This window comes from Piliocolobus tephrosceles, chromosome 21 (assembly GCF_002776525.5).
Source record: "Piliocolobus tephrosceles isolate RC106 chromosome 21, ASM277652v3, whole genome shotgun sequence".
In the NCBI taxonomy this organism is placed as follows: Eukaryota; Metazoa; Chordata; class Mammalia; order Primates; family Cercopithecidae; genus Piliocolobus; species Piliocolobus tephrosceles.
In genome coordinates, this window is record NC_045454.1 from 11,882,387 (window position 1) to 11,908,896 (window position 26,510).

Genomic DNA, 26,510 nt, shown 5'->3' on the forward strand with positions numbered 1-26,510 from the left:
ACCCCCTTCCCACCACACAGCCAAAGGCATCCTGCGCAGAACCTTTGCTTGAACTCCTTTGGGGACAGGCTGCTCACTACTCCTCCCAGGTCTGCCCTTGCACCGTTTAGAGTGTACAAGCTTTACCTAGGCCTGAGTCCCAATCTGCCTCCGAGGCACACACAGGTCCCAGTTATAGCCCCTAATTTCTCTTCCTCCACATTTCTCCCCACTCCACCCTCACCCTTTAGTCATAAGCTGAGGGGCCCCCAGGGCAAATATGTTTATTTACAAAATGCACACATCCTCCTTCCCAGCATGCACTGCCTGGGGAGAGGGCAGGGTCAGAGCCTCACACACCTGAGACCACAGAGACAGCAGGAGGGGCGGGGCCAGGGCAGGGCCTGGGCAGGGCTGGAGGCCACCCTGGCCCCACCCCCCATGCCATACCCAGCAAGTGGGTGGGGAATGGAGGGGCAAGTACCCCTTCTCCACATCATGACCGCATATCCAGTCGGTTCATGTACTCCTGCAAGGCCTTCAGGCGTGCGTCTATTTCGGCCATGTCAGCCGCCTGGTGGTCCGAGCTGTACTCTGTGAGAGCAGGTGGGGGTATGGGGGGCTGTGAGGTTCCTGAAGCCCCAGGGAGTTCCTGGGCCCAATATACCACTGCCCCCACTACCGTTCCAACGGGTCCTGGGGCTGGGAGAGGGGATGTGGAGTCCCAGGCTCACCTTTGATGGGGACCCAGCCCCCAGAGTTGGCCAGAGATTTCTGATGGTGGCTGCGTTCCACGGGGGTGGACCTCTGGTGATGAGGAAGGTACGAAAGGGGGTCAGCCACCGTCCCTCTATTCCTGTCCCCCTAAATCCCACTGGAAATCCTGAGCCTAAGGACCTTGGCGAAAAATAAGGCCTGACATCTACTGGGTATTCATTATATGCAAAATAACCTCCTAATGTCCTCACAGAGCCCTCACCTCACATGTGAGGTGATGCCATTACCATCCCTGGTTAACTGATAAACAAAAACTAAGGTACAGAGAGGCTAAAGAACTGCCTTGAATCATACAGCTGGTAAGAGGAGGAGTCAGGTTTCAAGACCTGACAGTGAGAAGCCAAAGCCCTAAAGAGCATCACGTGCCCCTCATTATTCCTTCTCCAATCTAATGCTCTCAAAACATGCTATTCCCAGGCCAGGTGCGCTGGCCCAGCCTGTAACTCCAGTGCTGTGGGAGGCTAAGGATGGCTTGAGGCCAGGAGTTCCAGACCAGCCTGGGCAACATAAAGAGACAATACTACCCCCTTATCCTGTCTCAACCTCACCCTCCCCCCCAAAAAAAGCCTAGTCCCAGCTACTCCGTAGGCCGAGGTGGGAGAGTCTCTTGAGCCCAGGAGTTAAAGGCTGCTGTGAGCTACAATTGCCCCACTGCACCCCAGCCTGAAGGACAGAGCGAGACCCACTCTTACACAAAAAAAGAAGCCCTGTTGCCACAGGCATTCAGAGTCGCCTCTGCCCCTGATCCCCAGGAAGGAATCACAGCAAATGAGGACAGCTGTGTTCCAGCGGTTTATGTTACCCCTTCTACTCACCGTATTGGACCCACTCCAGGGCGTTGGGCCGGGAGGCTTCCCACGGCGGCGGTGACCCCTGAGAAAAAGGAGTAACCAAGGACCAGTGGTGCGGAGGCTCTAGTATTCCCACCTCCCCGACCTTCGTGGTTTCAAGGCCCCCAGGCTCCATCACCCAATTTCCCTGAAAAAGACTGTTTATAGTCTCTCCAGAAACCCTTTTGAGGTGATCCTTTCCCATGTCCAAGTTTTACCCTCTGGAGAACGACTCAGAGAAATCCTCCAAATCGCTGCAGGAGCTGGCAGACGAGCAGCGGCTGCGGAAACTATCCACTAGAGGGAGACGGAGGGCGTGAGCTCTGGCCCTCGCTGGCCCCACCCCGTGCTTCCCAGGCCCGCCCAGCCCCGCCCCGTCCGGCTCGCCGGCCCCGCCCAGTGCCTCCCACCCCCGCGCAGTTCCGCCTAGCCTCGCGGCCCCGAGCTCCAGGCAGGTTACCTGAGGAGCTGCGGTTTCGGGAGCGGTTAGGGGCGTCCCCTCGGCCAGTCACGACAGCAGGGGGCCGTGTCTGGCGAGACCAGGAGACGGACGGACAGTCCCCGCTTCCCCCACTGCCTAATCGGTTCCGCTGCTGCTGCCTGGGAAAAAAGAAAGGAGACGCTGGCCTGTACGCCCAACTCCTGCGGGCAAGGGTATCGCTGCGCCCCAAAAGGTCACAGCCACGCCGGCGACCGCCCAAGGTGACAAGCCTAGGCGCGGAAAGCATGCAGAAACACAGACGAGGAGGTGGGACGGACGGAAGGCACAGCAGGCGGAGCAGGCAAAGCAGGCGGGGTATCCGGCGAGAAGCGAGCAGGTGGAAGGAGATGGGGACTGATGGTGGCGTGGAGAGATGAGCGCCCGGGAGCGGGCAAGGGCCAGGGCCAGGGGCAGGTGAGGGAGGAAGGGGCACTGACTTCATCTTGATCTCTCTCTGCTTCCTTTCCTTGGCTTTCACAAAGGCCGTGGGGTCGAAGCGGAGCGCGCGACCACCTAGGACGACGTGGGAGAGGAGGCGGCTGGGTCCCGCGACGGGCCTTGGCAGCGCCAGTGCGTCCCCTCCCCACCGCAGGGCAGGGGCACAGACCTGTGGGCGAGGGCGAGGGGCGCGCAGGGCGGCCCCGACCCCGGCTTCCGCGGCCGCTCTCCCGGGATGAGGAGCGCGCGGCGCCGCGGCCTCGCGACGTGGAGCGCTCCCGGGACGATGAGGCCCGGTCCTCCCGCGCCGGGGACGGCTGCACCGGCGGAGTCCGCCTCCTGAGACCACAGGGGCAGCTGTCAGCTTCCCGCCCGCCCCGACAAACTCAATCTAGAGACTCCTCCCCGACCACACCTTCTCCGAACCCTCAGGCCTACCCCATCAGCTCCTAGACGTGCACTCCTGGGCCCACGACCCTCCCGATATCCTCCCCCTAGACCACACCCAAACTCCTAAAACACCCCTCTGTCATTTCCCTACATCCTTTCAACACACCCCCTTCACCAGACCCTTCTTTCCGGAGTCTTCCACAACTCCCCGGAAACCCTTCCCAATTTTCCACCACCCACCCCATAAATGCCAGCAGACCTCACCCTGATCCCACCTGCTGCGCCGCACCCTTTCGCACCAGGAGACCCTAGGGCCCGATCCCTTTCCCAGTCCCTCCTGAACGCCGCCCCAAGCCTGCACATCTCCGCACAGCCCGGGTCCACCTTCTAACCACCGCACCCGAATCCTGGACTGGGTCCGCTAAGCCCCGCCTCCCCTTCAGCCCCGCCCCCTCACGCTCCGCCTCCTCACGCTCCACCCCCTCTCAATCCCCGCCCATCCGCCCTAGAGCACCGCAGGCCTAGCCTCTCACCCCTTCTTGTACAAAGCCAGCTCGCTGGTCAGCGTCTTTAGCCGGGCGCGCAGGCTCCGCTCTGATGCCTTCGCCTCCTCGAGCTGCCAGGACGGGAGAGGGGCGCGGAGGTCCAGGCTGAGGCCGAGGCTCAGGCTGAGGCCGAGGTCCGCGCCTCGCTGTCCGCTCCTGGGCACCCGCTGCTCACCTCCTTGGCCAGACGGCGACAATCCTGGCCGCGACGGCCGGCCACCCTGTGCCCGAGCCCGCGCTCGCGCTCTTGCCGCAGCTCCAGCTCCAGCCCGCGCACCAGCCCGCGCAACGCCTCGGCCTCCTGGCGCGCCGCGCGCCCGGCCAGCGCCTCCTCGCGCGATCGGCCCAGCTGCACCTCCAGCTCCCGCTTCTCGGACGCCAGGCGCGACACCCTGGGGAAGACGGGGAGAGAGCGCTAGAGAGAGAGGCATGGCCCCATTCCCACTACTCCATGGGGGTGGGACGCCTCATCATTTCACCTCCCCGGAAGGGGGAACAGGGCTCCATCACTCTCAACTGCCCCCATGGGGAGGGGCAGGCTCCTATCATCTCTCCCCTATCGACGTGTGAAGAGGGATGTGGTCACATCACCCCCATCCACCCCACGAAGCGGACATGACCCCACCACGCACAGGACACACACACACTCCTGCCCTGGTGCGGGTGAAGGAGTGGAACACAGCCATGTGAGTTCCAATTCTAAACGATTTCATCCATCTGTCCACACCCTGAAAGACTAGCACTGCCTCCCTCCTCCTCCCACCTCGCCACGCCAGTCTCCCAGTCACGAAATCCTCTGCAATACAAATTTGATCAGGTAACTACCACGCTCAAAACCCTTCCTTAAGAAAGTGTATATACAAGGCTATTATTCATTGCAGCACAATCTGTAATAGCAAAAGAGTAGAAATAACCAAAATGTACGTCAAAACAGAACTAACTGAATTTCTAATACATCTACTCAATTGAGTCGCACAAAACTATAAAGAGGAAAGTAGAGGATCTCTACGTCCTGTCACCGAGTGACTGCTGTGACACAGTATGGTGCAGACAGTATGTTCAGAATGTCCCTTTTTGTAAAAGAAACGAGAATTATAAATTACATGTTTATATTTTCAAAATTATATAATAGAATAAACCAAAATCTGTGGGGGAAAAGGATTATTTATAGGGAAGGGGGAAATGAACAGAAATTGGACCTCTCTGGCTGGACAAAGTGGCTCATGCCTGTAATCTCAGCACTTTGGGAGGCCGAGGCAGGTGGATCACTTGAAGCTAGGAGTTCAAGACCAACCTGGCCAACATGACGAAACCCCGTCTCTACTAAAAATACAAAAATTACCCTGATGTAGTGCCACATGCCTGTGATCCCAGCTACTCAGGAGGTTGAGGCACGAGAATCACTTGAACTCAGAAGGCAGAGTGTGCAGTGAGCTGAGATTGTGCCACTGCCGTCCAGCCTGGGAGACAAAGCAAGACCATATCTCAAAAAAATAAAGAAAGTCAGAAGTAAAGATAATTTAAAAAAAATTTTTTTTAAGAAATTGGACCTCTCTGAATGTACCTTCTTTTTCAGTTTTGACTTTGGAACTATAAAAATATTTTATATAAATTAATTAAACTTTAACAAATGCCATCCCAAAAATTTTAAAAGAAACTGGCCCTAACAGACCTGACTCTATATCAAAGTTGGTGGCACATTGGAGAATTATAGGAGGTAACTAAAACACACCATTTGAGCAAGTGGGACATAGCCTAAGGCCAAAAAGAACTATGAGGAAATCTTTTTTTTCTTTTTTGAGATGGAGTCTTGCTCTGTCACCCAGGCTGGAGTGCAGTGGCACGATCTCAGCTCACTGTAACGTCTGCCTCCCGGGTTCAAGCGATTCTCCTGCCTCAGCCTCCCGAGTAGCTGGGATTACAGGTGCCCACCACCACCCCCGACTAATTTTTGTATTTTTAGTAGAGAAGGGGTTTCGCCATGTTAGCCAGAATGGTCTCAAACTCCTGACCTCAGGTGATCCACCTGCCTCAGCCTCCCAGTGTGCTGGGATTACAGGCATGAGCCACTGCACCCGGCCCTGGAAATCGTAAACTTCATTCAAAATTCAATTATTAGTAATTACTGATATTGTTTAAGATAAAGCAAATAAATATGTTATTATCCCTAGAAACTAAGATTTTCATCACAAGAAAAGACATATAAGTAGGTCAGCTGTGGTGGTTCATACTTGTAATTCCAGCACTTTGGAAGGCCAAGGCAGACAGATAGCTTGAGCCTAAGAGTTTGACACTTGCCTGGGCAAATCCCCATCTCTACAAAACTTAGCTTGCGGCCAGGCACAGTGGCTCATGCCTGTTATCCCAGCACTTTGGGAGGCCGAGGCAGGCAGATCACCTGAGGTCAGAAGTTCAAGACCAGCCTGGACAATATGGTGAAACCCCCTCTCTACTAAAAATACAAAAAAAAATTAGCCAGGTCTGGTGGCGAGCACCTGTAATCCCAGCTACTCAGGAGGCTGAGGCAGGAGATCGCTTGAACCCAGGAGGCAGAGGGCAGAGGTTGCAGTGAGCTGACATGGTGCCACTGCACTCCAGCTTGGGTGACAGAACAAGACTTCGACTCAAAAAAAAAAAAAAAAATTAGCTTGGCATGGTGCCATGTGCCTGTAGTCCCAGCTACTGGGAAGGCTGACGCAGGAAGGTTGTTTGAACTCAGGAGTCTGAGGTGACAGCCGTGACTGCACAACTGTACTACTGCACTCCAGCCCGGGCGATAGGGTGAGATTCTCTCTCTTAAAAAAAAAAAAAATTAAATTAAATTAAATTAAGTGCAAAAAGAGATACAACTAAACTATATCGTTTAGGGATGCGTAGTTCAGCTGGCAAAACCATAAGCAAATCAAATGAGTGAGATTAGGTGCATTTGGGAGCATGGTTAGAGCAAGAGGGTCTCTCCTGGAAAAAGACATGCAGAGGCTACGGGAAAATGACTACTTCCAATTTTTTTTTTTTTTCTCTTTCAGACAGAGTCTCCCTCTGTCATACCAGGCTGATCACGGCTCACTGCAACCTTGAACCTGGGTTCAAGTGATTCTCCTGTCTCAGCCTCCCGCGTGGCTAGGGCTACAGGCCTGCGCACTCTGCCCAGCTAAATTTTTGTATTTTTAGTAGAGACAGTGTTTCACCATGTTGGCCAGGCTAGTCTCGAACTCCTGACCTCAGGTGATCTGCCCACCTCGGCCTCCCAAAGTGCTGGGATTACAGGCGTGAGCCACCGCGCCCGGCCTGGATTTCTTAACCTGGGTAGTTGTTACATGGGCACTGGCTTTATGATAATTTGTGAAACTGTACATTTATATTTTATACTCTTTGGGGCGTATTTTACTTCACAATAGGAAAGTTAAGTAGTGAAGTAGCAGGACTCTTGGGCAGGGGGGAGGGGTCCCATCCCAGAGATTCAGGTGTAAATGGTGTGTCTGGAGGAGTCAGGGCCTGCCCTGGAACTCCTCACTGATCACAGAATTTTTAAAAACAGAAAAATAGGCCGAGCGCGGAGGCTCACGCCTGTAATTCCAACACTTTAGGAGGCCGAGGCAGGTGGATCACTTGAGGTCGGGAGTTTGAGATCAGCCTGGCCAACACAGTGAAACCCCGTCTCTACTAAAAATACAAAAATTAGCCGGGTGTGGTGGCACGTGCCTGTAATCCCAGCTACTCAGGAGGCTGAGGCAGGAGAATCGCCTGAACCCAGGAGACAGAGGTTGCAGTGAGCCGAGATCACGCCACTGCACTCCAGCCTGGGTGACAGAGCGAGACTCGGTCTCAAAAAAATAAAAAGAGGCTGGGCGCGGTGGCTCAAGCCTGTAATCCTAGCACTTCGGGAGGCCGAGACGGGCGGATCACGAGGTCAGGAGATCGAGACCACCCTGGCTAACATGGTGAAACCCCGTCTCTACTAAAAAATACAAAAAAACTAGCCAGGCGAGGTGGCGGGCGCCTGTAGTCCCAGCCACTCGGGAGGCTGAGGCAGGAGAATGGCCTAAACCCGGGAAGCGGAGCTTGCAGTGAGCTGAGATCCCGCCACTGCACTCCAGCCTGGGCGACAGAGTGAGACTCCGCCTCAAAAAAAAAAAAAAAAAGAAAAAGAAATGGTGAATCTACAGGGCAGCCAGGGCACCGGTATTTTTCAAAGCTCCCGGGCAATTTGAATGCATATCCAGAATGAACCACTGCACTGGCTGAAAGGCAGAAGAGAACTTTATAAAAGAGGGAGCCAGCTCTCAACAGCTGAAACCATCAGTCTCAACACCACCAAAGGAGGCATCTTGCCAAAACCTACCCGACATGTGATTAAACCTATATAGGGTTAGCCACCACTTCACTGCAAGTACAGGGGACAGAGGAGGACATTAAACACACCATGGCGATATAATCAGCAAAATCTATTTTTCATTTTTCCATCTGAGTATGCTTGCTAGGGAGAATTTCAGCAAAATCTAGACTGCAAAACTCTACAGGACAAATAACCTGATTTCCTCCACAAATAAGTAGCATGAAAAGTGGTGAGGGGGATATAAATTAAAAGAGATTTAAGAAATACATCAGCCAAGCTCAGTGGCTCATGCGTGTAATCCCAGCACTTTGGGGGGCTGAGGCAGGTGGATGGCTTGAATTCAGGAGTTCAAGGCCAGCCTGGGCAACATGGGCAAACCCTGTCTCTATAAAAATATATATATATATATGAAAATTAGCTGGGCATGATGGCATGTGCCTGTAGTCCCATCTACTAAGAAGGCTGAGGTGGGAGAATCGCTTGAGCCCAGGAAGTCAAGGATACAGCGAGCCAAGATCATACCACCACACTCCAGCCTGGGCAACAGAGCAAGACTGAAAAAAAAAAAAGAAAAGAAAGACCTCAACCAACTGCAATGTGCAGCCATATTTAGATACAGGACGAATTCAAACCACTTGCAAAAAAGACACTTGAGAGGTGATCAGAAGTGTGTGAACACATACGCAATGGGTTTCAGATGACATGATGGAATTTTTGTTAATGTTGTTGGACGTGATGACAGCACTTATATCCTTATATGTTAAAGATACACACTGAAGCTTTTACAGAGGAGATACGAAGACTGGGATTTGCTACAGGACAGGGCGTGGCAGTACATCAAACAAGATGGGCAAACGTGGGTAACTGTTGAAGCTGGAGGACAAGTACGTGCAAATTACACTACTGTTTACTTTTGTGGTGCTTGGAATTTTTCCTAATAAATCCTTCTTAAAATCTGTGGTTCCCCACACTCTCCAACAAGGAGCTTTCCTTTCTATTCAGCCCCTGCCCACCTGACTTCTCCCTTCCTCACCTCCTGCCTCCCTTTTCCACAGGCTCCAGCCAGATGCAGTTCTCACCTCCCAGAACCTTCTCTCCTTCTTCTCCTGGCAAAAACCACTCCACTCATCCGGGAAGCCTACCTGCCCCTGACGTTCTCTGCTCTCCCAGCCCTCTGTACCTTTCCGTCCTAGCACCAACCCTGGCAGACCTGGCATGTAGAGGAGTGTCCGTTTCCCATATGGATCCCACTTTTCTGGGGGCAGAGCCTCCACCTGTCTGGTTCACTGCACAGGACCCCAGGCCGCATGGCCGGGCGCATTGCATTCAACTCTATTCCACTTGTTAACAAGCTGGGTGGCCCTGGGCAGTTTCACTTCACATCTCTGAGCCTCAGGCCATCTTTTCTCATCTGCGAAGAGGGAGGATAATAAGAATGCCAGCCTGTTAGGCTGTAAGAATCTATTCACAGTGCTTAGACCATGTCTAGCATAATAAAACATTAACCAGTGTCGGGCAGTGTGCCTGGCACAGCATGAACTCCATAAATGTTGGCTGAATGAAGGAATAAATCTCAGAACCTTTCCAAACTCCCTAATTCCTGGCTGGGAAGAGGAAGATAAGCCACTGAGCACCGGTGGGATCTCAAGGCTCCCGTGGTTGGTTCCAAAGGGTGGAGGGCGCCATCTTGTGGCCATCTTGGGAAACACACATCCAGAAACACAAACCTAGAAACACACACACACAGCGCCTGAGACAGCGCGCGGGCGCGCGCGCGCGCGCACACACACACACACACACACAGCCTGAGAGCAGATCCTGAGGATAAATTCTGGCCTCCCCATTGCGGTCTTCCTCGGCCCAGCAGTACACAGGCGAGCTCCTCCAAAGACCGGCGGGGTTCCCCAGCCCCGTGAGCACCCATAAGGACTGGTCCTCCCGGTCAGCACTTAGAGCTCTGTCCTGGGCTTGCAGCCACAAATAGTGCAAACAGTTGGGGAAGCAACAGAGGCTCGGCGCTGGCTGCCTGGATCTAAGGTCCAGCCTAGCCATATTACCCACTGTGTGGCCTGCACCAAGGTCCCTAACTTCTCTGGGCCTCCGTCAAATGTGATAATAGCAGTGCCTACCTTGTAGCGCGGCTGTGAGGATAAAATGAATTCAATCATAAAGCACAGAGCAGCCCTGGCATACAGTTAAATGTTCCATAAACATTAGCTACTGGTGTTATTATTACTAAAAATATTATTAGTCCACAATGAGCCAGGCCTCTCCTCGGTAGCGATCAAGCCCCAGATTCATCTCCCCAACAGAACCGAGCACATGGCAGGCCTCAATATATACGCCAAAAGCCTTTGCTTCTTTCACTTCATTCATTCCCTTGTTCTCACCGCATTCCCATCTAACACAAGGACTTTGCCCAGGCTGTTCCCTCTGCCTACAACACTTCCCCAGCCCCTGTGCCTGACCCACCCCACACCCCAGTGGAGTCCTGTGACAGCCTCGCATGGCACAGGCTCCCTTTCCTGCCCCAGGCATCTCCGTCTGTAATGATATACTCAGGTGCTTATATACTTAGCACCTATCTCCCCCAGGGCTGGGCACCACGTGAGTGGCAGGGAGGGGGCTAGCACAGAAGGGGCACCCTGTGAAGGTGGATTCACCTACGTAGAGCTCGACCCCTCGACCCTTGCACATGCTGCTCCCTTTGCCAAAGAACACCCCTCCCATACCAGGCAGGGTCAGGTACCCCACCCACTCTGAGCCTTCACTGTCTGCAAACACATCTGCCTCCTTCCCTGGACTGACAGTCCCAGGAGGGCAGTGCCAAGATAGTCTTGGTCATCGCTATGTCCCCAGCACCACCCAGCCCAAAGGTACAGAAGAGGGGCTCAGAGGCCACGCGCAGTGGCTCATGCCTGTAATCCCAGCACTTTGGGAGGCCAACGCAGGCAGATCACTTGAGGCCAGGAGTTTGAGATCAGCCCGACCAACAGGGCAAAACCCCTTCTCTACTAAAAATACAAAAATTAGCTGGACATGGTGGCATGTGCCTGTAATCCCAGCTATTTGGGAGGCTGAGGAGAATGGCTTGAACCCAGGAGTAGGAAGCTGCAGTGAGCCAAGATCACACCACTACACTCCAGTCTGGGCAACAGAGTAAGACTCTGTCTCAAAAAAAAAAAGAATAAATACATGGTGGGTAAAGGACAGTCATCCTCCCCACAGGGCCAAGCATGGGCCCTGCAGTGCATGATGGGAGGGCTCCAGGGCTCCCACCCACCCCAGCTGCCCACCCCCCGAGACTCACTGCTCCCGCAGGTGCCAGATCTCACTCTCCCGGGTGTCCCGAGTGTTCTGGCCGTCCAGCCCTTGCAGGCGGCCCAGTTCCTCCTTCAGTGACCGGATGATGCCCTGCAGAACCACGGGGTCTGGCTTGCCCTGGTACGGGAGGGGCAGCGGGTAGTGAATCCTGAGGAGGGGGGATTAGAACCGTGGCATCTCAGAGGCCAAGAATGCACCTGAGGGTAAACACCAGCCTCTAAGAGCCACAGAATGTGAGAACACACAGTTCCAAAAACTGCACCATCCTATAGGCTCATGAGCACATCCTCAAGGCCCCTTCCTGTCCCCAGACCCCTTGTACCAGTCACTACCTCTGAAAGTCTCTTATATAACAATTTGGAAACTACTGGGATTGGCAGCCCTGGTGTAGTCTGGGGGAACTTCCTTGTCGCACACTGCTGATGAAGGGAACGCTGGTATCATGTTACTTGCAGCCAAACACAATCCTAATTCAGATGCCACAGTGGGGGATTCTGGTTGGCCTGGCCTGGCTGACCCTGGCTTGGCTGGGGAAAGGTGGGCCATTGTGATTAACAGCCTCATGAAATGCTATTCACAGAGGACTGGTAACTTCCCACTAAGAAATCCAGTGGTTACCAACACATGGGGCAGACATGGTCACCCAGCTACACAACTGCCATTCCAACTCCCTTGCTGCCTCCCCTTATAAAGGCTAGAAAGCCAGCTATTCATTTTCCCAGCATCCCTTGCATGTGACCACTTCTGACCACACATTACAGGAAATCTGTTGGGAGTCTTCTGGGAACACGTTTCTTTTTCTAATAAAAACAGCAGATGCAATTAATAAACTCAGCCCTGTCCCTCTTCTTCCTGCCTTGATATAGCCGCAATGTCTGGAGGATCCAGCAGCTATTTTGTGGCCATGAAGAGATAAAGATGAAGTCAAAAGGCCAAGGTGGGCACGGTGGCTCATGCCTGTAATCCCAGTGCTTTTGAGAGGCTGAGGCGGGAGGATCACTTAAGGCCAGGAGTTCGAGACCAGCCTGGGCAACATGACGAAACCCCGTCTCTACTAAAAATACAAAAACTGGCCGGGCGCGGTGGCTCACGCCTGTAATCCCAGCACTTTGGGAGGCTGAGGCGGGCAGATCACGAGGTCAGAAGATCGAGCCCATCCTGACTAATACGGCGAAACCCCGTCTCTACTAAAAATACAAAAAAAAAAAAAAAAAACAGCTGGGCGTGGTGGCAGGCACCTGTAATCCCAGCCGCTCAGGAGGCTGAGGCAGGAGAATGGCATGAACCCAGGAGGCAGAGCTTGCAATGAGCTGAGATCACTCCACTGCACTCCAGCCTGGGCGACAGAGCGAGACTCTGTCTCAGAAAAAAAAATACAAAAATTAGCCAGGCGCGGTTGTGGGCTCCTACAGTCCCAGCTACTCTGGAGGCTGAGGCACAAGAATTGCTTGAACCTGGGAGGCAAAGGTTGCGGTGAGCCAAGATCGCACCACTGCACTCCAGCCTGGGTGACACAGTGAGACACTGTCTCAAAAAAAAAAAAAAAAAAGGAAAGCCAACACATTAACGATGGTAAAGGGGGAAAAAAAAAAAGAAAGAGCTTGAGTCCCTAGTGGAACTGTTACACAGGTGGCAGCCACCTACCTAGACATCTTGTTATGTGATGTATTGTTTGTTTAGGGTACTGGTGATGGTTATTCTGCTACTTGTAGCCAAACACAATACTAAATGATACGAATCCCAACAGGTGAGATTCCCAAGGCAAGGCTTAACCAATGTCACCTTGCCTGGGTGCCAGGACTTCCTAAGATCCACCCACACGCTCTCCCACCCCGCCCACCAGCCTGGCCCTGGAGCCAGTCCCTTCTGCCCACCTGTCAAACTCCACAGAGTAGATGAGGATCAGGTAGCGCTTGGAGTTGAGCTGGGCCGATCTGGGGGCCAAGGGGCCTGGGCGGCCCCCAATCTTGCGGTTCCGCAGGGACTCCAGGTCTGTGTAGGTCAGCAGGTCCAGGGTGACTGACTCACTACTCTGTCAGGAGAGGAGAGGAGGAGCTGCCACGGCACCCGCCACCACCACACTGAGGGCACCTAGCACACACCTGGGCCACAGCCCTTCCTGTTTTCTAGGCGGGCTACGATTTCCTACGCGAAGGCTGGTGATCAACATGGCCCCGTCCCAGGGCAGACACAAGGACTTCATCGAAGGAAGAAACCAGAAAGAACCTAAATGCTCAACCACAGAGAACAGCTTAGACCTGTGACTCTCCGAGTGCTGTCTCCAGATCCCTGGGGGGGTCCCTGAGACCCTTTCAGGGATCTCCACTGAGGTCAAAGCTACTTTCATAATGATACAAAGACGTCATTTGTCTTTTGCACTGTGTTGACATGTGTGCAAATGGTACAAAAGCAATGGTGGGAAAAACTGCTGGTGCCTTAGCAGAAATCAAGCCCCTGGCACTGAATGGCACTGGAGGTTATTGTATCTCCCCAGTCTCAGTGGGGGGCTGGGCAAGAGAAATAAACAAACAAGTAAATAAGCAAATCAACCATAAAACACAGGAAATGAAACATTGGAATGTTCTCGATGAAGCAGTAAAAATTATTAATTTTATTGAATCCAGCTCCTAGAGGACACATCTCTTTATTATGTTGTGCAAGAAAATGGGAAGTACATATCAAGTACTTCTGTGCACGCCAAAGTATGACGATGGTCTCAGGAAAAAGGGATTCTGCATCTGAGTTTTGAGCTAAATTAGCCGTTTTTCATGGAACACTATTTTTACTTGAAAAAAAAAAAAAAAAACGACTGACAGACAAAACTACGGTTATTTAGACTCGGGCTATCTGGCAGACATTTTCTCAAAAATGAACAAAGTGAGCCTGTCACTTCAAGAGAAACAGTTAACAGAATGTCTTGCCAATAACAAAATTCAAGCTTTCCACTTAAAATCAGAATTTTGGAAAACTTGTATCTTCTACTGGGTGTTTGACAGCTTCTTGGTGTTCACAGACTTTCCTGGGGAGATCGGTGAGGATATTAACAAATGTGACTTCTGGATATTATATAAGGCAATGTGTCAACATTTGAAAAATCTGCACAACTTAGTGAACCAATATTTTCCAAACGACCAATGCATGATGTTACAAAGTCATCCACAGGTAAAAAAAGATCCGTGCAAAATGCAAGATAAGCCAGTGGAATTTAACGTAACAATACAAAAAGTTCACTGATGACGATGCAGATTCCACATTGCAACTAACCTTCAAGAAACTATCGCTTGCCCAGGCCAGGCATGGTGGCTCACACCTGTAATCCCAGCACTTTGGGAGGTCGAGGCAGGTGGATCACTTGAGGCCAGGAATTCAAGACCAGCCTGGCCAAGATGGCAAAACCCCATCTCTACTAAAAATACAAAATTAGCCGGGCATGATGGCACATGCCTGTAATTCCAGCTACTCGGGAGGCTGAAGTACAAGAATTGCTTGAACCCGGGAGGCAGAGGTTGCAATGAGCCACTATCATGCCACTGCACTCAAGCCTGGGCGACAGAAACGATGTCTCAAAAAAATAAATAAATAAATACAAAAATTAGCCAGGCATGGTGGGCACGCCTATAGTCCCAGCTACTTGGGAGGCTGAGGCATGAGAATCACTTGAACCCAAGAGGCGTAGGTTGTAGTGAGCTAAGACTGTGCCACTGAGCCTGGGAAACCAAGAAAAACTCTGCCTCAAAAAAAAAAGAAAAAGAAAGAAAGAAAAAAGATATCTAAATACCACTCAACCCTGTCACTCTAAGTTCTAACCTTCTTTTTTTCCCCGGATTATTACTTTTAGGCTGGGCACAGTGGTTCATGCCTGTAATTGCAACACTTTGGGAGGCCAAGGTAGGTGGATCACCTGATGTCACGAGTTCCAGACCAACCTAGTCAACATGGTGAAACCCCATCTCTACTCAAAATACAACAAATTAGCCAGGCATGGTGGCATGCGCCTGTAATTCCAGCTACTCAGGAGGCTAAGGCAGGAGAATCACTTGAACCTGGGAGGCGGAGGTTGCAGTGAGCTGAGATCCCACCACTGCACTCCAGCCTGGGCAACAAGAGCGAGACTCCACCTCAAAAAAACAAATAAACAAACGAAAACAAGCAGGTTGCAGAATACCTTGGAAAATATATAAACTATATATAATTACAGGTCTGCAAATACATACACACACACACATACACACAGGTATTTGGAAACAAATAGAGACATGGAGAAATGGCTGGAGTGATTTTCACCAAAATATTAACAGAAGCGAGTATTAGGGATGGAGTGATTTTTACTTTCTTCTTTGTATTTCTCTGTGACCTGTATTTTCTACATGAGAATGACTATCATTAAATTCAAAATGAACCATTTACATTTGGCAAAGAAGAAAACAATCGCCCTCTTCTCACAATGAAAGAAGAGGTAGAGGGTCTGACATACATCAGATGGGCATCAACCCCCCAGGAATCTGGAAGATAGAAGCCGCCTCCCACCTGCACCCGCCAACCCGGGCCCTACCTGAGTGAGGGCTGACTCCAGCATATGACAGAAGATGTTGAATTGTTTGAAGTTCCCTGTCTTGTGAGTCAAATCTTCAATGACTGGGTGGGGAGAAAAGTCTCTCCTGAGGTCTGACGGCTTGCCCAGCCCCAGGGCAATGCATCTAAGCTCTCCAACTCTACCCAACTCCAGTGTCTCTGGCTTGAGCAACAAGACCTACATCCCTCCCCACACTGGAGAGCTTCTGGAGCTAAATTCTGCTCTCTGGTGGGTATTATAACCACATAGAAGAGGCAGGTGGGCAGGATTCAGGGTGGCCTCATCTTCTGGGAGAAGCTGATCCCAGGAGAGGAAAAGTGAGCCCACCCCAGGCAGGCACACTCACAGCCAGCATCGAACTCGCCCCGCCACTGGTCAGCCGTCATCCGGTCCTCCACCTCCAGCTCCAGCACCTGCCCAGAAACCATCACCCGCACGGCATGCTCCACACCCCGGAAGATGTAGTCCACCTGCAGGCCGGCCGGCTGGTCCATGATCAAGGTTGCTGGAGGAGGAGATGAGAGAGAAACCCAGAGGAGTTGAGAGCCCAGGCTCATGAGTCGGAAGGCCAGGCCTCATATCCTGGCTCCATCATTTACCAAATGTGGCATCCTGGGAAAGCGAATTCACCTCTCTGTGCCTCAGTTTCCTCATCTGGAAAATGGGTATAACAATGGCATCAACCTCATGGACTTGTTGTGAGGATGACACTGGGCAATATGTATAAAAGCACTTGGTACTGTGACCTGCAGGCTGCTGTGTCCAATACATGCTGGATACTAGAAATACATGATTGCCAAGCCAGGCGCGGTGGCTGACACCTGGTATCCCAGCACTTTGGGAGGCTAAGGCAGGAGGATCGCTTGAGCTCAAGAGTTCAAGACCAGCCTGGGCAATGTGGTGAAACCCCATCTCTACTAAAAATACAAAAAGATTGCCAGGTGTGGTGGTGTGTGCCTGTGGTCCCAGCTACTTGGGAGGCTGGAGGCAGAGGTTGCAGTGAGCTGTGACCTTGCCACTGCACTCCAGTCTGGGTGACAGAGTGAGACCCCAACTCAGTTAAGAAAAGAAAGAAAAGAAATGAAGAAATACATGATTGCCAACAAAAGAATCATGATTAATATTAGTATTACTTTATTAAGTCTTATAATCATTATATATTTATTATTCATTCATTCATTCATTCACTCAGCAAACATTTGTGGAGAAAAGTCAAGCTGGAAAGAGGGATGGGGTTATTGGAGTAGGATGAGCCAAGCTTTTAAAAGGGGGTCAGAGCAGGCTAGGTGCAGTGGCTCACGCCTGTAATTCCAGTACTTTGGGAGGCCGAGGCGGGTGGATCATGAGGGCAGGAGTTCCAGACCAGCCTGGTCAACAATGATGAAACCCCGTCTCTACTAAAAATACAAAAAAAATTAGCCAGGTGTGGTGCCCCATGCCTGTAATCCCAGCTACTCCGGAGGCTGAGGCAGGAGAATCGCTTGAAGCCAGGAGGTGGAGGTTGCAGTGAGCCGAGATCGTGCCACTGCACTCCAGCCTGAACAGAGAGAGACTCCATCTCAAAAAGTAAAATAAAATAAAGTTTAATATCAGAAAATATAATATTGTGAGGCAAAAAAAGATGATCCCTGAAACTCCAGGTAAGGGATTTTTAACCTTTTTAGAGTCCTTGAGCCTTTGAGAATCTAATGAAATTTCTGAGCCTTCCGCAGATAAATGAACAGCCCCAAAACCTTTTGCAAGTTCATTTCAGGGGCTCCCAAATTACCATCCGCCAGGCCCATCTCAAGCTCCTGACTCTTTTCTCAGAGGCCCAAGAGCAATGGCCTGGGCCCTAGACATCCTGACAGACACAGCTCTTAACTTCATTTGGGAGAAGAGTGCTTTGGAAAGGCTGATGAATTCGGGGACCCCCTTCCCCTGGAAAATTCACACTCTGGCAATTGTGCTTTCATTCTCTGGTGGTTCATAAGTCCAGGTTAATAATTTCTTTTTTTTTTTTTTTTTTTTTGAGACGGAGTCTCGCTCTGTCGCCCAGGCTGGAGTGCAGTGGTGCAATCTCAGCTCACTGCAAGCTCCGCCTCCTGGGTTTACACCATTCTCCTGCCTCAGCCTCCCGAGTAGCTGGGACTACAGGCGCCCGCCACCTCGCCCGGCTAGATTTTTGTATTTTTCAGTAGAGACGGGGTTTCACCGTGTTAGCCAGGATAATCTCGATCTTCTGACCTCGTGATCCGCCCGTCTCGGCCTCCCAAAGTGCTGGGATTACAGGCTTCAGCCACCGCGCCCGGCCCAGTTTAACAATTTCTATCTCGGCCGGGTGCGGTGGCTCTCAGCACTTTTAGGAGGCCAAGGCGGGCGGATCATTTGAGGTCAGGAGCTTGAGACCGGCCTCGCCAACATGGTGAAACCTCGTCTCTACTAAAAATACAAAAATTAGCTGGGCGTGGTGGCAGGCTCCTGTAATCCCAGCTATTCGGGAGGCTGAGACGGGAGAATCGCTTGAACCCATGAGGCGGAGGTTGCTGCACGCCGTCGTGCCCTTGCACTCCAGCCTGGGTGACAGAACAAGATTCTGTCTCAGAAAAAAACAAATAAATAAAAAATAATAATGTCGATCTCGCTGCAAACAAATTGCTGCACGTTTCAACATATCCCACATCCCCTGATCCCAATGCAGTGAGTGGCAGAGCTGGCCCCGCCCCACTGGGTGTCCTAAACCCCGCCCATCAACCCGACCCCCTATGGCTCCCAGAACCAATCAGCAGCGACGCCGCCGGGTTACCAAGGCGTAGGAGGCACCCACGCAGCTGAACACCTGAGGAGCCGCACAGCATCACCGCCCCCACTCGTGGTCCCCAACTCCCGGGAGGAGACCGCACAGAGGAAGGGGGCGCGCCACACCGCATCCCCGCCGCCAACTTCCCCTTCCCCACTGCCCGGCAGAAACCCCCCATATCCACCCCGCGAAGACCAGCCCCTTTCGGCATCCCACTGCCTTATCCTTAGCCCCCACCCCGCCCTCATGCCAGACATTGAGCCCCCAATACTCTGCCTAAACTCAATTCCCCTTGCACACTTACACCTCTCTCACCTCCACAAACTTCACCCGCTGCCCGGCCCCATCCCCTCCTCTAGGCATATCCTAAGCGCTCAGTAACTGCTGATGGAATAAATCCCACACCCGTGCCCGCTCCACATGGCCTCCTTGACCCCAGCTGCCCGTCACTTGTGCCCCAGATGGCCACGAATTCTGGGTTCCCCCTCCCCTCTTCTCTGCAGAACCTCCTACTCCACATATTCCAGCCCAACCCTCATGCTACATTCCCCAGAAACCAGCCCCCTCTCTCCCGTCCAAAGCCCCTTCATTCCATCCTGCTCTCCCAGATTTGGGGGGAGGGAGGCAGCCGCACTCTCCTCCCTACACCAGCCAACCTCGGTCTCCGAGGGCTCCCGAATATTGAACTTCAATGCACCCCGCTATTCCACCTGCATTCTTCCCGCATATTTGCTCAAGGTTCTGCTCCACACACCCCACTTTCAGCCTGTATTCCATCACCCCCATATTTCACCTGGATTCTGTTCCCTCCCAAATTGCTTGTAACCCCACCCCCCAGCCCCACTCCACCCACACACACATTTTCCACTTCTCTTCCCTTTGGAGAGCCCTCTCTGAACAACCCCTCCTCCCCACTGACCCCACCACCGCCGCCACTTCTAGGATTCCCCGGACCCTGAGCCCCCTCTCCCCTCCCCCCGCTGACCCTGTCCCTCTACCTGCATCCTCCATCCTTGCTTCGGAATGACCAGTGGCTCATCCTGGTGGCTGATTTCATTCCAGTCCTGAGCCTCTCCCAGCTCCTCTTCTCAGCCTCTGCCTCCTTCCTGACCTCACGCATCCCAGCGGTGCCTTTGAGGCCCCGCCCTCACCAACCCATGACGTCACCACCCCATCCCTGCGAGCACTGTGCGGCTGCCCCCCCCAGGCCCCATCCTGGCCCACACACCTGACCCAATTCTCGGGCCTCATGACATCACGGCACCAGCACACTTAAACTCAGTGTTTCAGCCCCCAGGTCTCTCCCTCTCATCATTCACTAGGATGACCCCTTTCCTCTCCAGTGCTACATCACCACCCCTGGCTCCACCTTCCAAATGGCTCTCCCCGGATAGCTCACATATTTCACAGCTCTTACCCTGGGGCCAGAGCTGAAAACTCTCCACGCTGCACTCACCAAAGACAAATTTACATCACTACCTCCCATACCACACATGGGCAAATCACTGACCTTGGAAGCCCCCACCTGACGGCTGTTTCCTCACACTCTGCAGCTCCCCACCACCACCAACACATATTCCAGCCCACCCATACCCTAGCTGGGCTCTCCCTTGCAGCAGACCTCCGCCCCACATTCACACGAGTGGCCAGGCCTGGATGACCCCCTTCCCGATCCCATTCTGACCTCACCTCCCCACCACGTGGGTGAATTGAGGCAGGATAGAACTCCCCCTTCACTGCCCCAGAATACAGACCAAAGCCTTCCACTTTGTCCCCATGGAATGTAGAGACAGAAAAGCCCTCTGGGGAACCAAGCAATGAAATCTCTACAGTGCACACTGCGGCACCCCAGTTCCCCCTGGGGCATCCAGACTCCCTCTCCCACTGTCTCTCAAAGGCGTTTTGCCTTAGATAAGAACCATGCACAGTTACTAACCCAATGAATGACTCATCCTAAATTCTGCTCTCTGGTGGGTATTATGACCATCCCCATTATACAGAGGATAAAACTGAGGCTTGTCTAGGATCCCACAAAGAAAGACAGAAACATTCATCCTCCTTCCCCTTACCCAGCTGCCCTTCCCTGACCACCTCCTGTTTCCTCCCAGAACTAACCCAAATGCGGCCTCACACCTTAAGCATAGCACATGCTGCACGCTGGGTACTTCTGGGTTCAGATTCCAGCTGCCTTTATCCTTCATGTGTCCTTGGGCAAAGCACTTGCCCTCTCTGGGTCTTCCCCCATCAGTAAAGTGGGATAATAAGAGCTCCTACCTTATAGGGTTGTTGTGGAATTAAATTATTTAATGTATATAAGGTGCTTCAAACAGTGTCTGGCACTCCCTGTTACCATCTGTGTGGTCTGTTGATTATCTGACAGACCAGGAGCCCGTGAGGGCAGAGCCATTTTAATCAATCTTGTATCTTCAGGGACTGCTTGTGAATTTAATGGGAGATGCCAGGAAATGGGGTTCTAGGCACTGGGGATACAGCCAAGGTTTTCTCCCCTCAGCTCATTCCCTGTCATCCTCCAGGTCTCAGCTCCAATCCCCTCTTCTCCACTGCAGGAAGCGCTCCCTGACTCCCAGGCTGGGTCAGGAGGTGTCTCAATCACCACAGTGGCCCCAGCAAACTCTGAACCAGCCTAACAGTGTTTCTCACAGTGATGGCCAAGGAACATAATCCTTACCACAAGTGCTTATGAAAATGCAGCTTCCAGGCCGGGCGCGGTGGCTCAAGCCCGTAATCCCAGCACTTTGGGAGGCCGAGACCTCCTGATCACGAGGTCAGGAGATCGAGACCATCCTGACTAACACGGTGAAACCCCGTCTCTACTAAAAAATACAAAAAATTAGCCGGGCGAGGTGGTGGGCGCCTATAGTCCCAGCTACTCGGGAGGCTGAGGCAGGAGAATGGCGTAAACCCGGGAGGCGGAGCTTGCAGTGAGCTGAGATCCGGCCACTGCACTCCAGCCTGGGCCACAGAGCGAGACTCCATCTCAAAAAAAAAAAAAGAAAATGCAGCTTCCTAGGTCAAGTCCCAACCATACACAAGCAGAAACCCTGGGGGTGGGCCCAGGAATCTGCATTTCCTCCAAGTTCCTTCAGACACTAAAGGTTCCTTCTGCCCTTGGGCACCACAATCTGTCCAGTTTATTTCCCCACCTCTGACCCCACCACCCCACACAGGACCCTCCTAGTTCAGCAACCCTGCCCCATACCACAGGGAGACCCCGAAGGATGGTGAGGATGGCACAGGAGAAGCAACACTTTTTAAACACCATGTGCTCTTCTAGGTGCCAGGTTCCATATTCACATGGAGTCAGACACTCTAGTGGGGAGGTCCAAGAAGCCCAGTGGATATAAACCAACAATAATTGATGTGAGGGCCGGGCACGGTGGCTCACGCCTATAATCCCAGCACTTTGGGAGGCTAAGGAGGGCAGATCACTTGAGGTCAGGAGTTTGAAACCAGTCTGACCAAGATAGTGAAACGGCATCTTTACTAAAATTACAAAAAATAGCCAGGCATGGTGGTGTACGCCTGTAGTTCCAGCTACTTGGGAGGCTGAAACAGGAGAATCACTTGAACCTGGGAGGTGTAGGTTGAGTGAGCTGAGATGGTGCCACTGTACTCCAGCCTGGGTGACAGAGGGAGACTCCATCTCAAAAAATAATAATAAGCTGGGCACAGTGGCTCACGCCTGTAATCCCAGCACTTTGGGAGGCCGAGACAGGTGGATCACGAGGTCAGGAGATTGAGACCATCCTAGCTAACACGGTGAAACCCCGTCTCTACTAAAAATACAAAAAATTAGCCGGGCATGGTGGCAGGTGCCTGTAGTCCCAGCTACTCAGGAGGGTGAGGCAGGAGAATGGCGTGAACCCGGGAGGCAGAGCTTGCAGTGAGCTGAGATCACACCACTGCACTCCAGCCTGGGCGACAGAGCGAGACTCCATCTCAAAAATAATAATAATAATAATAATAATAATAATAATAATAATAATAATAGGCCCGGTGCTGTGGCTCAGGCCTGTAATCCCAGGACTTTGGCAGGCGGAGCTGGGCAGATCAACTGAGGTCAGGAGTTCGAGACCACCCTGGCCAACGTGGCAAAACCCCGTCTCTACTACAAATGTAAAAATGAGCTGGGCATGGTGGCATACACCTGTAATCCCAGCTAGCTGGGAGGCTGAGGCAGGAGAATCACTTGAACCCAGGAAGTGGAGGCTACCGTGAGCTGAGATTGCGCCACTGCACTCGAGTCTGGGTGACCAAGCAAGAGTCTGTCTCAAAAATAATACTAATAATAATCTATGTCAGGTAGTTGTGTTATGAACAAAAATAAAACCAAGTGAGGGGCCACACGGTGACAGGAGTTATTTTAGCTTGAGTAGTCAGCAAGTGCCTGGCTGTGAAGCTGACATCTGAGCGGAGACCTGAAAGAGGTGTGGGAGAAGCCACGCAGACACCTGAGAAGACCTGACTCAGAAGGAGAGGACAGTGAGTACAAAGGCAAGGCCCTGAGGTGGCAGTGCGTTCGGGGACAGCGAGTACAAAGGCCCTGAGATGGCAATGTGTTTGTTACGTTCAAAGGACAGCAAGGAGGCCAGGGTGGCTGCAGCAGAGTGAGCCAGGGGACTGAGAGAGGTGATGGGAGTTGAGGGGAGGGAGGAGGAGGAAACCAATAGGTCGGGGCCTCGTGGATATGGTGAAGACTTTTGCAGTATAAAGTGGGAGCCAGGACAGGGTTGGAAAGGAGGAGCATCCTGTTCTACTAGGATCCCCCTAACAGTGAGAGGCAGGGAGCCCACCTGGAAGGCCACTGCAACAGACCAGGTAAGAGCAGGGGACAACTTAGGCCAGAGTGGTAGCAAAGGAGCTGGTGAGGCGTGGTTGGATTCTGGATGTGTTTTGAAAACAGAGCTAATGTGATCTGCTAGACCATATATAAGTGAGACAAAAGGGAGGAGTGAAAAACACTCCAAGCTAGGCGGGCACCATGGCTCACACCTGTAATCCCAACACTGTGGGAGGCTGAGGCGAGTGGATCGCCTGAGGTCAGGAGTTTGAGACCAGCCTGGCCAACTTAGTGAAACCCTGTCTCTACTAAAAATACAAACAATTGGCGGGCGCCTGTAATTCTCTTGAACCCGGGAAGCGGAGGTTGCAGTGAGCCGAGATGGCGCCATTGCACTCCAGCCTGGGCAACAAGAGCAAAACTCTGTCTCAAAACAAAGAGAACACTCCAAGCTTCTTGATCTTAGTACCTGGCAGGCTGAATGTGCCATCAACTGGGTTTGGAGGTTGAAAGGAAACAACCTCAAGTTTGGTTTAGGACAAGTTTATGTCTGAATGTCAGATGAACTTCCAAATAGAGAAGAGTCGGCCACGGTATGAGTCTGGAGTTCGGGGCAGAGTTCCAGGCTGGAAATACACAGCTGGGAGTTCTCATTAGATAAAGAGGGTGAAGCTAGCCAACGGTATATAGACAGAGATGAGGTCATTCTACCGATGATGAAGCTGAGGCACAGAAGGGTTAAACAACTCGCCCAAAGCCACAGATCAGTGGCAGAGCCAGGATTCAAATTCGGGATTCAACCCGACGCCAGAGCCCACACTCTTAACCATCAGCAGAGTAAGTTTAAGAGTTAATTCACCTAAAACACTTGGCAGGTGCACAGCACGTAGTAAACGCCACAGGCATAATAGGGCTTCACATCTCTTTAAAGTACATCCTTATTCCTGGAGGTCTCCTTCCCTCCCTTCCTCAATATTTTCTTCCCACGACTTTCACCCAAATCAAAGCTTGTAAATCACAGTGCGCTATAATGACCCCCTGCCTTAAAACCTCCTACTAAATCGCCACGCTGCATTTCAAGGGCATCTGTATATTCTACCATCTGCTGTCTCCTGCTTTACAACTTTCCCCATTGAAGACCCTCCTGCGATATACAGATCACCCCCAACTCACATGCTGCTCTCAGTCTCACAACACCTCCATCAAGCACCTACCCTTGTTAAAGGGCACCCTCCCTCCTGATTCCGACAAGACCGGGTCAGCTGCCCACCGCAGACCACTCTCCCCAGACAGAACCCCCTCCCTCCCCCAAGACCTCCACCACGGCCCGCGCACCCGCCACTCCCGCTGCCTCTCACCTTCTCCACTGGCAACCCTCCTCGCGAGCGGTTCAACTGACGAAACTCCAGTCCCGCCCCAGGATCCGTCGTTCTCGCTTCTGATTGGTCACGGCTTACAAGCAGCCAAGTTTCCATTAGCCAAAAGAGACACCCGTCATTCTGTCCCGCCCCAGAGGAGAACCCGCCCTCCAAAGCTTCCAATTGGCTGACTTGGAAGAGGAGTTCCGAACCATTTTGAGGGAAGCGCCTACCATCGGGCTCTTCTCTAATCACTACTGGTTAATAATGCTGCCAGTCATACAAAAGGGTTGTTCCCCAGAGTGGAAGGGAAAGAATCCCGGAAGCAGCCCCTTGGCTCGGTTTATTACCCTCTAAGGGAGGTTAGGCCGCGCCCACGTGGTGGGGAGGGCCTGGAAGGGACAGCCGGGTGTACATGCGCCTGGGGAGATAGTGGCCACGGCTCCGGAAACTGGGGAGTGGTCTCAGCATAAAGACAGGTTGAGATTTGTCATCGCTCGGTGCATTCCAAACCTGCACTAAGCATTTTGCAGGCCTTGGCTTGCTTAAACTTTATAATTAGCCCTGCAGAGTTGTTATGATTTCCATTTTACCACTAAGAAAACTGTCTCAGAGGGGTACAGCCACTAGCCCGGGATCACACGGCTTTTGAACGACCCATATTTTAAACCAATCAGTCATGAACTGGAAGGATCCAGCTAAAGGAACTGAGCGCGGGGATGGGGGAGGAGACACCTCTTTAAGAAAGGAAAATAAAGTTTAAAGAAAAAAAAAATACTGTATGACATGAAAGTTTACTTAGAATATGAAATAATAACAAATTACATATTTAAAAGAGCCAAATACCACAAACATTGCAAAATCCCAAAGGATAACGTAATGTTTTTATTAATTTTCTGCCTGACACACCTCTGTGACGTTTCCTACTTTTTCAGCTGCATGTTTCACAATATCCTTGTCTACAAAGAGAAAAGTAAATTATCTTTCCCCTAGCGTGGTTGATGGAACTTTTTAAAAATTGATTATAATTTAGAACAAGTTTCAGCTTCACAAATCAGTATTGGTGATGTTATCTAAATCTTTTGGAAATCTAGAAAAACTTTTGGCCTGGCGCGGTGGCTCACGCCTGTAATCCCAGCACTTTGGGATTTGCCGCGGCAGGTGAATCACGAGGTCAGGAGTTCGAGACCAGCCTGACCAACATGGTGAAACCCTGTCTCTACTAAAAACACAAAAAAATTAGCTGGGTGCAGTGGCGAACGCCTGTAATCCCAGCTACTCAGGAGACTGAGGCAGGAGAATCGCTTGAACTCGGGAGGCGGAGGTTGCAGTAAGCCAAGATCGTGCCACTGCACGCCAGCCTGGGCAACAGAGTGAGATGCCATCTCAAAAAAAAAAAAAAAAAAAGAAAAAAGAAAAAAAAGAAAAGAAAAAGGAAAACTTTCATAAAGTTTCGTTCACATATTAACTATGTTTTGGAAAATGTTTCCACAGACTAATTTCTGCCTTAATCCTTTCAATTTTTTGTTTGTTGGTTTGTTTGTTTGTTTAGACAGGGTCTCGCTTCATTGCAGGGCTGGAGAGCAGTGGGATGTTCATGGCTTACTGCAGCCTTGAACTCCTAAGCCGAAGTGATCCTCCTGCCTTACCCTCGCAGGTAGCTGGTACTACAGGCACACGCCATCAAGTCTGGCTAATCTTTTTTAAAATTTGTTTTTAGTAGAAATGGGGTTTCACTATGTTGCCCAGGCTGGTCTCGAACTCTTGAGCTCAAGCAATCCTCCCACCTCAGCCTCCCAAAATTACAGGGATTACAGGTGTGAGCCACCGCGCAGGCTTCCTTTCAATTCTTGACACTTCTATTACACAGGTGCTTCTGGAATGAGCCGCTAAAAGACA

General features: G+C 51.7%; 1 protein-coding gene across 1 annotated transcript; it reads right to left on the minus strand.

The window, feature by feature from the left end:
* Nucleotides 1–246: 246 nt before the first annotated feature.
* On the minus strand, nt 247–24,658 carry CCDC61 (coiled-coil domain containing 61). Its single transcript, XM_023182283.1, has 14 exons — nt 24,612–24,658; nt 16,020–16,178; nt 15,653–15,735; nt 12,975–13,132; nt 11,087–11,248; nt 3,616–3,832; nt 3,429–3,511; nt 2,675–2,844; nt 2,505–2,580; nt 2,047–2,186; nt 1,805–1,883; nt 1,572–1,629; nt 714–786; nt 247–573 (listed from the first exon to the last, which is right to left on the minus strand). The coding sequence occupies exons 2-14, from the start codon at nt 16,165–16,167 to the stop codon at nt 476–478; spliced, it is 1,545 nt and encodes a 514-aa protein (XP_023038051.1). The 5' UTR covers nt 16,168–16,178; nt 24,612–24,658; the 3' UTR covers nt 247–475.
* Nucleotides 24,659–26,510: the final 1,852 nt, after the last annotated feature.